Source organism: Tympanuchus pallidicinctus, unplaced genomic scaffold, assembly GCF_026119805.1.
Source record: "Tympanuchus pallidicinctus isolate F22 unplaced genomic scaffold, pur_lepc_1.0 scaffold5, whole genome shotgun sequence".
In the NCBI taxonomy this organism is placed as follows: Eukaryota; Metazoa; Chordata; class Aves; order Galliformes; family Phasianidae; genus Tympanuchus; species Tympanuchus pallidicinctus.
In genome coordinates this window covers 31,030,099-31,046,969 of record NW_026294769.1, presented here as the reverse complement: position 1 = coordinate 31,046,969, position 16,871 = coordinate 31,030,099, and the positions used below count along the sequence as shown (strand labels likewise).

At 41.5% G+C, this 16,871-nt stretch overlaps 2 protein-coding genes across 8 annotated transcripts in view; one reads left to right on the top strand and one right to left on the bottom strand.

The window, feature by feature from the left end:
* Nucleotides 1–974: 974 nt before the first annotated feature.
* Nucleotides 975–12,989, bottom strand: RIOK3 (RIO kinase 3). 2 transcript variants are annotated; one of them, XM_052704611.1, is made up of 13 exons: nt 12,779–12,989; nt 11,860–11,981; nt 10,403–10,548; nt 10,191–10,295; nt 9,994–10,103; nt 9,109–9,252; nt 7,494–7,621; nt 6,188–6,376; nt 5,565–5,724; nt 4,580–4,660; nt 4,401–4,490; nt 3,937–4,044; nt 975–2,316 (listed from the first exon to the last, which is right to left on the bottom strand). In XM_052704611.1, exons 1-13 carry the CDS (start codon nt 12,842–12,844, stop codon nt 2,215–2,217), a joined length of 1,551 nt encoding a protein of 516 aa, XP_052560571.1. In that variant the 5' UTR covers nt 12,845–12,989; the 3' UTR covers nt 975–2,214. The 2 variants fall into 2 exon arrangements, with proteins under 2 accessions (XP_052560571.1, XP_052560572.1); XM_052704612.1 differs by having other exon boundaries at nt 12,836–12,989.
* A 2,979-nt stretch (nt 12,990–15,968) lies between these two features.
* The window catches only part of TMEM241 (transmembrane protein 241), a 50,383-nt gene continuing 49,480 nt past the window's right edge, over nt 15,969–16,871 (top strand). For 4 of the 6 annotated variants that reach the window (XM_052704616.1, XM_052704615.1, XM_052704614.1 and 1 more), the window contains exons 1-2: nt 15,970–16,111; nt 16,518–16,564. In XM_052704616.1, coding sequence (XP_052560576.1) covers nt 16,040–16,111; nt 16,518–16,564 — 119 coding nt within the window. In that variant the 5' untranslated portion in view covers nt 15,970–16,039. Of the gene's footprint in view, nt 16,112–16,517; nt 16,565–16,871 lie in introns of all 6 variants that reach the window. The other 2 variants (XM_052704617.1, XM_052704618.1) reach the window with 1 other exon arrangement.

Genomic DNA, 16,871 nt, shown 5'->3' with positions numbered 1-16,871 from the left:
GACGCGCGAGCGGCCCGCCTTAAAGGCGCAGGGCGCACAGGCCGCGGCGGAAGGGGAAGGAGGCGGGAGCCCCGCCCACCCGGGGGAGCCCCGCCCCTCAACCTCCTCCTTCGCAACCCGGCCCACCCTCGCCGGGAGAGCAGAGGGAGGTTATGAGCGCACAGCAAATGGGGAGGACACGTTCTTCCAGAGCACTTCAAAGTTCAGCATTAAGTGCTTTGTCTTATAACTGCAATACAAATCTATTTTACAAAGACAGTAAAAGCGACAGAAACAAGGAAGCCTTCTATTTAAGAACAACGTGAGAAGCTTCCCGTGCTCCAAAATGACCCCTTGACTTCCAATGGTTGCTGCTGCCTCCTCAGAGGCATTTCATCCACATCACTCCAACACCCCTACCTGACAAGAACGCTGCAGTGGAGTAGCAGCTGCTTTGCGAAATTTGTTTTGCTGAGAAATGTTAGAAGGATAAAAAACTTATAATGAACCTGTATCAGAATCATGAGTTGGAAGGGACCCTTGAAGGCCACCTGGCCCAACGCCCCTGCAATGAACAGCAACACCTACAGCTACATCACAGTGCTCAGAGCCCCAGCCAACCTGACCTGGAGTATGTACAGGGATGTAAGAAACTTCTTCCTCATATCCTATCTAAATCTCTCCTCTGGCTATGAGGAGTTTTTCTTTTAAAAAGCCTTATCCTCTGCATGCTTTGAAAAAGGTTGGGTTGTACTTGACAACAGCAGCATTCACTCCTTCTGAAGGTGTTAACTCTATCACTCCATGTCAGTACCCTTTCTGTTCTATCCCTGAGGTCCCTATTTTGGGCAACTTTTTCCACTAAGGGATTAGGAACGAACTCTACAAGTCATAAGCTGCTTTACCAAAAACAAGGAATAGAAGCAAGAAGATTGTCTCATTCAAAGCACTGAGGATCAGGGATGGCTAGTACAGTACAAAGAACCACACAAGAATACCACTGCAAGATCTTCAGTTTTTAATTTGCCACCACTCCTCCAATTAATAAAAACAAAACCCAAATCATTTCCACAGTACACTGGGAGAATTTCACACAGCAACATTATATTTTGCTTGATAAAGAGCAGCATCCAGAACTGCAGAGTTTGAAAAGTTGATCAGAAATTCTTAACTCCAAACCACTCCACTAGATCAAGTCATCTTTAAATGTGTTGCAGAGAAACATCACTAGACTTTTAAAACCTGATAAAATAGGCTGACATTAAGAATAAAAACAGGAAAGATACATTTCCTACTTACAAATAGTATGCTTCATTTAAAAGTAATTCTGATCAGTATTTTGTTTTCAGAGTTTGAGTCTCTTCTAGATGAACTAGGAGGTTTGGTACTCAGATTTTCAGTGGAGATGCAAGATTTAAAAAAAAGCAAAAAAAACCTGTATAATTTGCACCAAGTTATTTAATTACTTGTTTTTTTGTTTTGTTTTTTTGTTTGTTTGTTTAAGACCAAAGGTAACTGAACTGAATTTGTTCAGCAACTTGGATTTCTTAGCATGTCAAAGTAGTCCTTTGCTAGTTAAGACTCACTTCTTGTAGTGTCTAATTGTATTTACTGAGACAGTTAGAGCCACATTCCACGTACTTTAAGTGAAAGGTTTAGGTTTTTGTGCATATAAAGATATTATTTTGTGAAATAAACAGTTTAATTATTACAGCACACAGATTGACTTTTGGTTTTGGCTGGGGTGAAGAGGGCGAGATACTCATTGGCATTTTTTCCATCTACAATTTTAAAGTAGTTTTAGAAGTAGCAATAGGAAAAAAAAAAAAAAAGAGACTCTCCTAGTGTGCTTTCTCAGTAAATTTAAACGATGTGTAACTTTTGGGAGAAAAAAAACTACTAAAACAGAAGCTCTGAATCATGCAAAATATGACCACCTCAGCTATATCGGCCTAAGTGTGAGCAGCCAATTGGTGATGCTGTCAGACCACCCCCAGAAGTAGTGACATTTCATCCTCCCAGTGCCAGCCTGATGCGCGGGCCAGGTTAAAAACAAAGCAAACAAAAAGAAAAAACACACTGAGGCATCACCATACGCTCACTGTGTTTTCCATTTTGGCAATCCCAGTCAACCACTCTCTCAACATTGGTAGTTGACATTTACCACTGCACCAACAATGTCAGTAGCAGCAAGTCTGTGTTGTTGTTGTTTTTAAAGCAGCTACACACCCAGTGCTATTCATTATATATAGGTGGGTCTCCATCAGTTGAAAATGTGGACACCTTCTTTCCATGATTCTGCACGTGATCTTCATTCATCTTCTCCAAGGCTTCAATCTAGAGAACCAGAAAATAAACTCACGTTGAAATTAGAAAGCCATGCTTGCTCTAGAATCTTCCTAAATAGTATGAGAAGTGTATATTGAGATGACTGATCAGTACTTACAACATTTCATTTATTCTGTCTCATATGGGCAATATGCTTTAGAAACAGCTCAAAACATCTGTTCTCAGAAGTTAATAAAAGGAGTTGCACTTCCTCACAGCCTCATACAACAACTGAAACACATATATTATCCTCAAGGAAAAAAAAGGCCACATTTTACCCCCACTGACAAAATATAGTTTGTTTCCTTTCATATAAGTATCTTTTTCCAACATTTCTGGTGTGTGTCAGGATAAATCCAGCTTGTGTCACCTTTGGGGTCCAGCACATGAAGCACAAGGAGTTGCAGAAAAGACAGGGTGATTCCTAAGACTTCATCTGTACTCCACGATGTACATAACTATTTCTCCACTGCTAATCATCTCTGCTGTAACTCAGCCAATCCAGCAACAGTGGAGAAATTCTCAGTAATATTAAGATTACAAATTCACCACAATTATTATCAGTGGTGAAAGCAGAAGACTGTCATTGTTTAATTTTTTAATTTTATTTATTCATTTTTTTTGTACAATCAATGTAACACAGTAGGATAGCTTATTTTAGCCTCCAGCTTGTGTTTGGATTAGTTCCTCTTGTACTCTGTGGGAGGTAATTTTATTCACTCCAATCTAAAGCTTAAGTTTAAGGATGGACTGCTCAATTTCACATAAACAGCAATAAGTCTTTCCCAGAAAAGCCATAGGTAAAGAGAGATGACAAACTCCTACGTACCAAAGCTCACAATGAAGTCAGTGAGACAATTTCTCCCTTCCCCCCCTTAATAAATCAATCAGTAACTTAATCTTGGAACAGCCTAAGAAATTCTCATGACTATTTTGCTCCCTTCATCAGTTTAAGGACTTGCACCACAAGTTAAATGCTCTGACCTGTTTATCCTGGACAAGCATAAACCTGCAATGTTATCCAGATTCAAGTAGAATTGCTATGTAGCCTTAATTTAATCAGTAGACGGGTAATTTTTGACAGCTTATAAGTGTCTGTGAACAGGATGCACCCCTTGAGGAGCGATGACCACAATTTGACAGTTAAAAGTGAAAGGAGACCACAGACTCCTAGTCTGTATTTAGATTAACATGATTTCATATGTCTAATGTTAGGCTTGAAGATTGAAAACGCAAGCCTATAAGAGAGACTTTACATTTGAAGTATTAAAAATAAGCAGCAATTTATTCATTTCAACAAAAGCTTATTCTAAGAAAGGAAAGCCGTAAGGCAAGACAACAACACTGTCTTTTAAATGCAAACATCACTAAATATTCCCCTCAGCACTGGAAAGAGCAATTACGCACAAGAACTTTTTATATTTGGGAGCAGATCATCAGGAATAGAGAGGAAAAGTCTGTCACAGTTTCTGAAAACTGCTTCTATGAGGAGGAAATAACATTTAAAAGAGAGGTGCAAAATGATTTCTGAAGTTATACTCACATTAATCATACAAACTAAACTTGGAAAGGTAAGTATTGCAGTGGCTACAAGCTAACCAAATTGAAATGTTAAACACAAAGTCGTACCTCTGCTTGGAAGTCCACTTCACTTTCAGCTGTAATATTTAAACCTGAGACAGCATTGAAGAGCTCACGCTCATTAAGTGCTTCTGCCACACCTCCTTTCTGGAAGAACTGCGTAAAATAAAAAGCACACATTAAACACTTAAGAGAAAACAAAATATTTCTCTTTCTCCATGAGTTATAATTTTAGAAGTTTTTAGACAAAATGATGTTTTTGCCTTTGCTGACCTGTAGGTAACAGCTGAGGGAAGTTTTAAATCCACCAGCACTGTCTTATACTACCCCAGAATGTGCCTTTTAAAGAACGCCGTCAGTACTGACATCATGCAAGATGAATCTTACACAAATCCAGCCACAATTATTTCGTGGAGTTATACTGATTGAATTTTTAGTAATTCTGAATTCCGCTGTTGCATCTTAGAAAGACATCCTTTGTAACAGAGGATTGTCAGCTGAAGAGGTCCTACCTGTGAAACATTCCTACAGTCTCTGAACAAAAATTCAAGTCCATGAGGATGAGTTGGCTCCACAGACTGACTGACATCAATAAGCCAAACCTGTAAGCAGAGACAGCAATTCACTTTGCTTTAACATTTCATATTAGACAAAACTTTTTCTTCCTACATCATAAAAAAAATACGCTCACCTTTCCATCGTGCCAAAGCATGTTGTATTCACTCAGATCAGCGTGGACCAGATTACACTCTTTATACAACTGCTGCATCATCTGCAAGGAACCAAATCTATTAACAAAGTGTGCTAAATTCCAAATAAATAACAGTTGCACAACTGTAACACAATAAAGTGTTTCCCACCCACACACATTTCTATGATTTCTTCCAAGCCTTCAATAACATTTCACAGGGAACTGCAGTTTTGGTGAAATGCCAGCAAATTAAGCCTTTTAATCACTGACCTTTGTCAAGTCATTCTCATAAAACTCACATCAGCTCTGCCAGCAGACTGAGCACATTAGACAGATAAACACGTTCTCTAAATGTATCTGTCACTCTTGCCCAATCACACAGGGAAAAGGTGGCCCAGTTTTAGAATCCTGATCAGTATTGATACTGTGCTCATTGAAAACAGGGTTGTGTTGCTCTACCAGTCTCAAAATTTGACATACACATCATTCACAGTACCAAACTGCTGTTGGTTTTCGCTTGCTTTTTTGTTTATGGGAAACTAATAGAAAACAGACATTTAGAAGGTACGTGTCTGAACCATGAAGAACACATGCCATATTCTAATGCATTCTCTGATTTCTACACTAGTTTAAAAAAAAAAAAAAAAAGTAGTTTACTACCAGAGCATGATTAATTATCATCAACTAAGTGTTTTGTAAACCCAGAAAGACAGAGAACTTTCTTCTATAGAAGGAGGACTACTAGCTCATGAGTTCTCTGTTGTAAAATACCCTGTCACCAAATTCGAAAGCACATCCTCTGCTCAGATTATTTTTTCTAGTGCTTCATTTCTTATTTATTTTAAGTTACTCATTAAACAGCAGCAAAATAAGCCTTTGGACTCCATACTTGGAAATTTATTCAAGCATCCTAGAAAGTAAATAAATGCTGATTTGTCCTATAAGTTATTCAGTACAAGTACACGCCACATCAGCACTGCCTTACATTAAGAACTTGATAGTAGGCCTTTTTCATATCTTCACTATTAAGTTTCACATCCTTTAGTTTAGGTGCTGGGACTTGATCCTGGCCAATGAAAGACATAACCAAGACGTGTTTCTTAAGGATAACCACTTGAGGACAAGGAATTCCTGCATTTTGCATTCTGTGGATAAAAACAAATAGACACTGATTAAGAAAACAAAACAAAGCCATAACAATTTAAAAAAAAAAAAAAAGTCTAGTTACTGCTTGTTCATTTGCAAGCTGCATGCCAGAGATCTGATCCAGAAGTAAGTACTCTTTGAAACAGACAGGATTGTTAATTGATTATATATTCCCCCCCCTACATTTCACTTAGGACTCTAAAATCTGAGTTACCCAAAGCGTGCCTAAAAATGGTCATGGAAAACTAATTATTTTTACAGCTAGAGGCTGATCACTTCACAGGCCTATAAATTCTACTGCCAAATCCCAGAAGATGCTTTTAATTCATTAAACTGTAAGAAACCAGATGCTTATTCAGTCTATGCCAACATCAAATCTAGACTTCTACCCAGACATAATTTAACTTTCTAAAACAGAGAGTAGGAAACCAACAAGAATTTGACTTTTTTTTTTTTTTTTACCTTGTTAAGTTATGCATTTCTTTCTCAGCCCACATGCGAATAATCTTCCGTGGATTCAGTTTACTGAAGCGGTCTTTGAATCTGTAGTCATCCTTGATGTATTTGTCACGGTTTTTGAATTCATTAAGAGTTGTTTTAAACACTTTAATGGCACATTCTGGAGGTATAACTTTATCACCTTCAGTTGCACTTCTCGTGGAAAGAGTAAGAGTCAAGCACACAATAAAATTAACTGCTCACATCCTTGCAAGAAAACGCACAGCTGCTTTATTGCTTTTTCATGTTTGTTTTCTCTTTTTTTAAAATGATGCAAGATAATGAGATTTTTAACATGAAAGGAAAAGATTTGATATCAAGCTTGAAAATCACTTCAAGTTTGAAAGGGCTTAAATAGGAAATATTTGATTTTTGGAACTTTGATCACATGTTGCTTATCCAATAGGTTCCATCTCCCAGCCTGTGAAAATTTTAATTAAGCATTATAGCTAATAGTAGCTGTGTTAACAGATGTAATTACTTCCATTACAAGTGAAAAAAGATCCATGTCTTAGAGCAATAATAGTAGTGTCACCATGTTTTATTAAGCACCTCAAAACACACTGCCCTTTGAATAACAGTAAGCAAAAGGTCACTCTTACCACTGTTCAGGAGAGGTCAAGTAGAAGAAACTAACCAACCAACCTTCTCCCAACATCATCTCACTCCTGACATCTTTAAACAAGTTACGTGAATTTGGGTTTTATTAATTCCTTCTTCATATTCTTTAAACGACCAATGTTTCCATGCACTGCAATCTTTAATGCACAAAAATCCTTTGAGCATCGTAGTCTTTAAAACCAGAGACTTGCACAAATTGCAAAGTGAACAGCATCCCAAAGGTAACCATCTAGGTAACCCAAAAATAAGAGAGCACCTCTTGCTCAGCTGCATAGATTGAGCTGTTAAAAGTAGCGTATATGGAAAGGCAACCTTCAGGCAGCCCAAGGTCATCACAGTGGCTTTCTAGTCCAGGGTAGGTCAGTGGAAACAGACCTTTACAGAAAGCTGCAGTTGATTTGCTCCTAGCTCATCTCCAGAGAAAAAAGTGGAAGTGGTTTGTTGTTTGTTTGTTTGTTTTTTTTTTTTATATACTTCAAAATAAACACTATTTGGCTTGCAGAACTTATCACTGTCTGCATGCATATGAACTAAACATTTAAGTCCTGGCAATGAAATAAACACAGATTGCTCAAATATGTTGTGGTTTCTCATTTTTAGGCTCTCTCTGGCACTTCAGGCTACTGTCAGTAACAAACAACATACTTACCTTCCTCCATATGCATGAAAAACAACAGATTCTTTCCCTGTGCTGATGCAGCCTGTGATGGTCTCCAGCATTCCACCACTGACCATCTTGTACAGAAGTAAACGTGTTTTAGGATCCACTGCTTTCTCCTACAGGTGAGAAAGAAGTATACAAATTATTAAAATAATCCTTCACTTTTGTAATGAGTTTATAGTATTTATATATTACAGGTGCCTAATTGCATGGGAAAAATAGCATATTAAAAGTGCTCTCTCCATTGACAGGGTGGGGGAGAAAAATACTCAGATACATTGTCAGCTGTGTAGCACCCAGTATTTTATCAATTCTGCATTCAGTATATACAGTGTTATCACACAACCACAGAACCTCAGACTGGCTGAAGGGCACAGAGAAAAGGGACATCTGGGTCCATCTGGCATAAACCCTGGTCAAGCAAGGACACTCAGAGCAGGGTGACCAGGACTGCATTCAGGCAGCTGCCAAAGATCTCCAAGAAGAGACTCCACAGCTTCTGGGCAACTTGCACCAGTGCCAGATGGAAACTCTTCCATTTCATTTACACACATTGCCTCTCATCCTGGCACTGGACACCACCGAAGAGAGCCTGGCTCCCATCCTCTCTGCTCCCTTCTGGTATTTATATATCTGATGAGGCACTCTCAAGCCTCTTCTCCAGGCTGAATGTTCCCAGCTCTCCCAGCCTCACCTCATAGGAAAGATACTCCTGCCCCTTATCCTCTCAGTGGCCCACTGCTGGACTCTGCCCATGTCTCTCTTATACTGTAGAGCTAAGAACTGGACCCTACACTCCAGGGCTGAGTAGAGGGTAAAGATCACCTCTCTTGACCTACTGGCAATACCTTGCCTAAAGCAGCCCAGGATGCCATCAGCTTTCTCGACTGCAAGACATGCTGCTGGCTCACTGTCGACCAAATCCTTTTCTGCCAGGCTGCTTTCCACCTAGGTGGCCTACAGCACACTTCTAGTGCCAGGAACTGTTCCACCCCAGCGCAGGACGTGGCATCTCTCCTTGCTGAACTGTAGATTTTTGCCTGCCCACCTCTCCATTTTGTCAAGATCCCTCTGAATTGCTGCATGGCCCTCTGGTGAGCCAGCTACCTCCCCCAGACCTCCTAGATTCACATCATCCATTAATTTACTGTGGGTACACTCTGCTGCATGGTCCAGATTCAGATTATTCCTTAAGAGCACTTTCTACAGTGTTTTCAAGAATCATCCCAAAATGTTATATTATTCTTGTATCAGCAAAAGTAAAGTAAAACATTCAAGCCTGAAAGACTTCAGAGCAGGAATTACCACAGGCACAGTTCTAGATTCATTCATTAAGGCTATCTACTGACTTCCTAAATTATTAAGGAAAAATTTAGTCACCTCATCTTCCTGAGACTTGCTGTGAGGACAGATGCTTGGAGCTACATGCTTCAGAGTATGTGCTAGATGATTTCTATACGCAATCTCTAAGCTCATTTAGCAGAGTTAGAGACTGGTTTAAATATTGTTTTTAGTAAAACAGTTCTTTTTAATCAAGGAATTACCAAAACAGCAGCTCACTGTTACATAAGATAAAGAGGATAAAAAGATTTAAAGAACATACTGCAGTGGAGTGTTCCTTCTTTTCATGGAGCCTTGCACTTCGACGTTCCTCAGAGTATGCATGCTGCTTTAAGGCGTTGAAGACTTGATTTGACAGCTTTAAGTCCATCCCAATTCCATCCCCAACTTGAAACTCTGGCGCAAACTACAAATAGAGATAAGTGTTAAGTATTGGTACTAGCAGACAACTATTGGCACAAGCAGGAATTTCTCGTTCTCATCTGCAAGAATCTAGGGCAGATTAAGACCTAAGGGACAACATGCCACAAAGTGAGTTTCAAAGTGTCAAAAAACATACTGCTCCGAGCTCAGTACTCAGTTCTGCCCAAGCTGATATGATATTACCTAACATCCTGTGAAATAGCACTTACAGCATTTCCTTATTTAGAGCAGCAACACCACTTACGTTAAAGAAAACAGAAGGCACATAGTATGGATACGTAGATTGAAAAGCTGTATATCAAACCACTGACTGAAAATAAGTTACTTAGCTAAGCAGGCAAAATTAACCACACAAAAGAAAATTGTTACATGACAGCTTGACTATGTAGGAATAGAAATGTTTTATTTGCCTGTGTTCCAAACATGCTGGCAGCTTTGTTTTGCCAAAATAGTTCTGTGTAAGTTCTTTAAATATATAATTAACAAACTATTATCAAAATACACGTTAAAAAAAAAAAAAGGGGGGGGGGGGGAGAAGGGGAAAACACAAATCAAACTGCCAGTTCAAATAATTAAACCAAGTTGTTTTCATCTGATGAGGATGTAAAAATTCAGCACCACATACAGCAGTAAAGACAGGCAAACATTACTCCTTTTAATTAAATTTCAGCATTCTAGTTTCACATATGCTACGCAGAGTGAATTTTCCCAAGCTTTTACTTACATTTTCCATACGGGCAGTGTTCTTTCTTCCACAAACCACTTCATCATGTTTAGTAGTAATGTCCTTTCCTTTCCCTATGAAACCCTTTTTTGGTGTAATAGTAGGTTTATCTGCCAGCAATAAGAAAAAATATGTCAAACTTGACATCAAAGCAAACATAACTAATGCTCACAAGACTGGTTGGTACTACCACATACCTGCCCTATAAGGATCATGCCTAGTATCCTGCCAATCAACTTCATCCTCTGAGCTGTCACTGTCAAAGGGATGCACCTTCCGATAATTTTCAAAGGATATGGAAACTTGAGACAAAACAAATGAGCACATCTGTGATTATTAGCATTTGCTACTCCTTCATAGCTCTGTCAGTTTAAGTAGAATGCCTCAAATATTTCCAAAGCAAAAATACCTTTGCTGTCTCCATTGAATTTCTTCTCTTCACGCCGAAGCTGTGCATCATATTCCCTGTCAAATTCCATCTGCAGCATCTGAGCTAGCATTAGGTCACTAGAAGTGTCAACATTTTCTCCTGTAATAAATGGTCCTTCTGCAACACTATATAAAAATAGAAAAGCAAAGCAGAAAAAACTAAGTACAATAATCTACACAGAAACACTGCTTCACATGATTTGATCACTCTATACAAAAAACCCTAGTGTAGAGCTGTATAGAAACTAACACATCTTAACAGTGACTCCCTAAATTCTTATTGCCACTCCTTTACAAGGCAAACATTACTTCAGTGTCTTGGTTTACCATTCTATAAGCAGCATGATGCATGACATTTTAAGATGCCCCTTATGAAAGGGAAAGAAATAACACAGCTAGAAAGATACATGCAGAAAATACATATAATATATATCCAAAAAATAAAAACTAGAGTCTCACAGAACTGCTTGAATTGGAAGGGACCCTTAAAGGTCACCTGGTCCAAATCCCCTGCAATGAACAGGGCACCTACAGCTACATCAGGTTGCTCAGAGCCCTATCCAGCCTGACCTTTAATATCTCCAGGGATGGGGCACCCAGGCAACCTGTCCCAGCACCTCACTACCTCTATTGTAAAACAAAAACAAAAAAAACAACAACAACAACAAAAAAACCACAACAACAAAAAAAATCTCCTTACATCCAATCCAGATCTCCCTTATTTTAGTTTGAAATCATTTCCCCTTGTCCTGTTTGCTAGCAGGCTCTGCTAAAGAGCCTGTCCCCTTCCTTCTTATAGTCACCTCCCCCTTCTCCCTCCTTTAGATACTGAAAAGCTGCTCTCAGGTTTCCCTGGAGCCTTCTTTTCTTCAGGCTGAATAGTCCCATCTCTCTCAACCTGTCCTTGTAGGGAAGGTGTTGCATCCCTTAGATGATTTGTGCAGCCTTTCTCTAGACATGCTCTAACAGGTTCAGCATTGCATAATCAGCATTGCATTGTTCTGCCTCACAGAGAAGGTCAAAGGTAGAACTGGCATGAATTTAGGTCCTGTAAACTCTTGGCAGTAAGTATTCAGAACTTTAAAGCACATGGAGAATACAAGTGATACACAACCAGACAGTTTGAAAACTGAATTTGTATATACGTTAAACCCTCTAAAAAAGAAGAAATTACATTTCTGACAACTTTTGTCAAAACGCAGTTTAGGGACTGACTTAAGGCAATCAAAATAATACAAAAGAAATGGCAAGAAAGGACAGAAGAGTCTCTAAGGAAGAGTTTTAACTAGAGAAGCCACCATCTATGGAAAGGCAGAGCTAGAAAATAATAGGCAAAGCACTTACTACACTGCTCCACTACAATCACACAGCACAGAGGAGGACAGATAATGGCGACTTACAACTGCAGAGCTCACTAATCCTGGATTTTAAACTTACGCAACTACTTCAGGAAAAGCAGCATTTTCCTCCTCCAGTTGCAGCTCTTTTGCCAGCTGTTCACTCATAACATCAGCAAGGGAACATGATATCGAGGCAGTTTTTGGAGTTCCCCAGGGACACTGTAAATAAATATTTTGAGACAGTGAGAAATGCAATGGCGACACTGATAATAAGGACAATTAGCTACCAGCAGCTCTAAAACAAGCTGGTGTAATCCCATAAGAGCTTGTGCTCTCTAGATATGGAGGAAAGTATGAGGAATTGTGGCACAGTAGACAGAAACACAGAATGGCCTGGACTGAAAAGAACTGCAATGATCACCCAGTTTCAACCCCCTGCTATGTGCAGGGTCGCCAACCTCCAGACCAGGCTGCCCAGAGCCACATCCAGCCTGGCCTTGAATGCCTCCAGGGATGGGGCATCCACAGCCTCCTTGGGCAACCTGTTCCAGTGCGTCACCACCCTGTGTGTGAAAAACTTCCTCCTCATATCTAACCTAAACCACCCCTTAGTTTAAAGCCATTCCCCCATATCCTATCACTATCCACCCCTCATATCTCTAGGAGTAGCTCCGTAAGCTGAGAAGAGTGTGACTGAAAGGACATCGATGGTCATTTCCTAACAGACAAGAAGGAAGAAAGCTTCACCACCGCCTGAAGACAGAAAGAAGCCTTCCCACAAAGTCTGTCTACAAGTTTACGCCGTAAAGTTGCCTTTAGAGAAACAGAAACCCGCACACAGCTGGAAGGAGGGCTGGAACCCAGGCAGCTCGCTGCCCCGACAGCCCAACCAACAACACCCCGCGAGGCCTCGCGGAGAACAGCCCCATTTACAGGCCTTTCCACGAGAGGATAACTCCCGGCTGCCGCCGGGGCCTGCCCGAGCCCAGCAGGCCGCCACGCCACACTGCGCTCACCTTGCTCTGCCAGGCTGGGCCCGGCCCGGCCTCGGGGGGGGCGGCGGCGACTCCTACCGGGTCCATCTGCGCACGGAGAGGCGAAGCGGGAGGAGGACGGCAGCGACGTGAACTCTCGGGCGGGCAGCGGCGCTCTGAACGCGGAGCTTTCCGGGTTCGGCCTCAATCCCCGTACCGTCACCGGCCGAGCCGTTCCCCATTGGCCGGCAGGACGGGACGCGCCTTCCGGTGATGTCAACACGGCGGTGGTGCTGGGGGTGGGGAAAGAAAGGGGAAAGGTCGCTTTTTGTTGGCGAGGTGGGCATGGGGGGGGGGGGGGGAGCGTAACGGAACAGATGCATTTCATCGTGTAATCGAACGCCCTGCAAATACGAAATTAATAGAGGTGTTTCGTGTGTGATCCTCTGCCTGTTGCACCTCCATTTTAAGTGTTCATCTGGAAGTCGTGTGGGGATTGATATGCCCTCCTCTCAGGGCAGGGGCAGCTTCCTGGCACTTTGCAGCAGTGCAGCCTCCCTGCATGTATAGACAGCCACAAATGAGCCCCTGTGCAGCGGATCAACCCTTGAACTGAAATATACTGAGATGTTCTGCAAAATCACATGTAAACAAAATCATTTGCCACAAACTCACATCTCCTAAAATAAGAATAACAATAACAATAACAACAATAGCAATAATAGTTTCAAATCTGTCTAGAGCAGAAAATTCCCTTAATTTTACTCAGATGGCAGGTAACCAGCCCCTCAGCTGGCTTTCTAGGGCAGGAGAAATGGGACAAGGTCTCACAGCTTCCTGGCATCCCTTGGCTGGGCAGGGGCTGTTCCCTGTGTGACCTCAGCAGGGCAGTCCCCAGAGGTGCCACTGACATTGGCTCTCAGGCATGCAGGATTCCATGTTCTTGGCCAAAGTTCATCTGATGTCATCAACTAGCGATGACGTAAGGCATTGCAATGTCTCAAGGCAACCTTTTCTGGTGTTCACTGCTGTAGAAAGTCCTGCCTGCTACAGAAAGGGCAGACATCAAAGCACTGGGGTACCTCCTGGACCAGGCTGTTAACTCCTGAACCAGACCCTAACTCCCAAGCCAGGCAATGACTCCTATGCCAGACCAGTAACTCCCAAACCATGCAATGACTCCCTTCTAGGCCCATAGCTCCTGAACCAGTCCAGTAGCTCCTTCCTATACACCATACAGACGTGCACCAAGAATGCACAAGGAAAGCTTGGTCTAGTGATACAGTAGCAATGTGGCTCTTGTCCTCTCCACCCCTGGCCCTGACAGAAGGAAATTCTTTCTTCCCCTCTACAGAGTCTTTTGTGGTTAAAAGACTGCTGCCATGCCCCATCCAAGCTTCTTCTTTGGCTGGACTTGTCTGTTAAATAAGCAAGCGGAATGTCAAAGCAATGTCCTGTTGATGAGAAAATCTAGCACTCTGGCATATCTGTACAAGCACCAAGTAAGAAAGTGTTAGGTTTGGGTTCAAAAAGCCCCACATTACTTAATATTCATCTCATTATTTCATTTTTGATTTTCACAAAACAAGTTTCACATTCCTCAGTTCTGCAATCTAATGTAGGGTTCAAAGGAAGTCCTCTTCAGATAAACATTACTTGACTGAGGCCTTGAGCCCATGACCCCTTCAGTGAAGGGACCAACCCTTGAACTGAATTATACTGAGATGTTCTGCAAAATTACATGTAAACAAAATCATTTGCCACAAACTCACATCTCCTAAAATAATAATAATAATAATAATAACAACAACAACAGCAGCAGCAATAGTTTCAAATCTATCTAGAGCAGAAATTTCCCTTAATTTTACTCAAAATATTTCTGAAGTTGTTTAGCAGTTAGTGGTAGAGACACTATCGCTGGAGGTGCTCAAGAAAAGTGTATATGTGGTACAAAGGGTCATGGGTTAGTGGGCAACACTGGTGATAGGTATACAGTTCTACTGAATGATCTTGGAGGTCTTTTCCAACCTTAATGATTCTGTGATTGTATAATCTTCATTCTTTAATCTGCACTTTAAGGAATTTACAACGATTCAAACCTGCCTCTGCATTTTGCTGAAGGAAAATATATAATGTTTGCCCTAGTCTCACACTTCTAATAAGGTATAACACAAGTATCATGATGAGAGAGATCAGTGTAATATTTTCTATGGAAACTATACTCCTCTAAATTAAAAAATTCACAAGTATCATGTGTTTACTGTTGGTGATGCCAGTAAAATTTCCTTATTCTTTCCAAAAGCCTTACAGGATGAATTTGTGGCACAATGCAAAGTATGCTTCTGCCTGCTTCCTGATGTTCAGAGATCTCTAAGACAATGCCTGCAAAGTGGAAATGCCATAACACTGACACTAGTTTCCTCTCTTCCCAGTTCAGGACACACTCACCAGTCCCTTATTTGTGCATCTTTGTTCTATGCTGCTACAATAGGGTGTGCACATACAGGGAGAACCCTGCACTTTGCCTGCTGAGCAAAGTCGAGATCAGAACAGCACATAGAGATATGTGAACAGCAAGATCACCTTGCTTAAACCTGGCCTGGCAAGAATAAGGCTTGCAATAAGATGATGCCCAGTGACAGTTAACTGGGTTGGACACATCTGTCACTGCTGTTACCTCCCTGCCATATTTAGGGTTTACACGTCACTGGTGTACATAAGCACAGCTGTCAAATATGTTGCTTACTCTTGGTTTCGATTTGCTCTATTTATTTATATATATTTCCTTTACCCAGGGAGGCTCACTGCAATAAGTTCTGTCCAAACAGCGTGAGTTAAGCAATAAAGGCTGCAGTTCCTGAAATGACTCTTTGTTAAATTCATTGATAGGCTGAAAGCAGAGAGCATGCAGGAGTAGCTCCAGCTGAGTTTTTCATTTTTTTCCAGTTGAACGTTTGCTGATTATATTTTAGCATTAAGCATTAATGAACTTGTTGAATACACATAATGCTCAAATATTACAGCTCACATTAAATGCAAAGGAAGTGGTTTACATCTGGTAAGTCACGCAATGAAAAAAGGCTTTAAAAGTCAAAAAAAAAAAAAGGGGGGGGGGGATTTCAAAAAAAAACAAGATAGACGGGCTGCTGAGTGTAGCAGAGCATTGGGGCGGTTGGGGGCGCAGCGGCCGGTGGGCCCCACCGGACCGCATCGCCCTTTTAAGGAGGAGGTGCTATTTGGAGCTGCCGCCGCGCCGCGATGGCCGCCGCGGGCGGTGCGGGGCCCGGCGGACGGCGGTGACCGATGTATCTGAAGCGGCCGGCGGGCGGCCTCGCCTTCTGCCTCTTCTACCTGGCGTCCTGCTTCACCAATAAGGTGAGCGCGGCCCCGTGCAGCCGGGCTGCGGTGGGCTCAGCGCGGCGATGCCCGGGTAGGCGCGGCTGTCAAGCAACCTCGGTGTTCGCAGTCGGTCGCAACAGAGATGGCCAACAGCGTGCCCAGAAGTGAACTACTTTAACTTAGTTTGAAATAGTTTGCATTGTACGGCGTAGGCAATACAGTGTAACTCAGCGTCTGCTGCCTGCCACAGGGACTGGGGCAGCGTCCAGCGCTTCCAGCGTGGGAAGAGAACTTACAGAAAACGTTCAGACTGTATCTTGTCTGTTTATTTTTCTTTATTTTGGTAGGAGCTTCTTGTATTCTCTGTTGCTCTGGCGATTGCGTGTTAATGTCATAGCTCTGTGTGTGTTTGATGTCCATTAATTTGGTATTTGTTTTTCAGTATGTCCTGTCTGTCCTGAAATTTACCTACCCTACCCTTTTTCAAGGGTAAGTACCATTTTAAGAATACAGTTGTTTGAAAAATGACTTCAGTCAATAAATTCAGTCAGTAAACATCTTGGTGTTCCATGCTGGAGCTAACTTTGGTACTTCATTTTGTTACTGGCTTTTGCTGTTAAGAGAACATACTTAATAAAGCCTTAGTAAAGCAGGCTTCATTTGTCTTGGTCAATTTTTAAGCATCACAGTGGTTAAAGATATATAGACTCCATCAGTTCCCAGTTATCTGCAAATGTTATGCTTAGGTCTAGAAAAGTGGCAATTATAGCACAGCTTGTCTAAATTGGAATGGCAC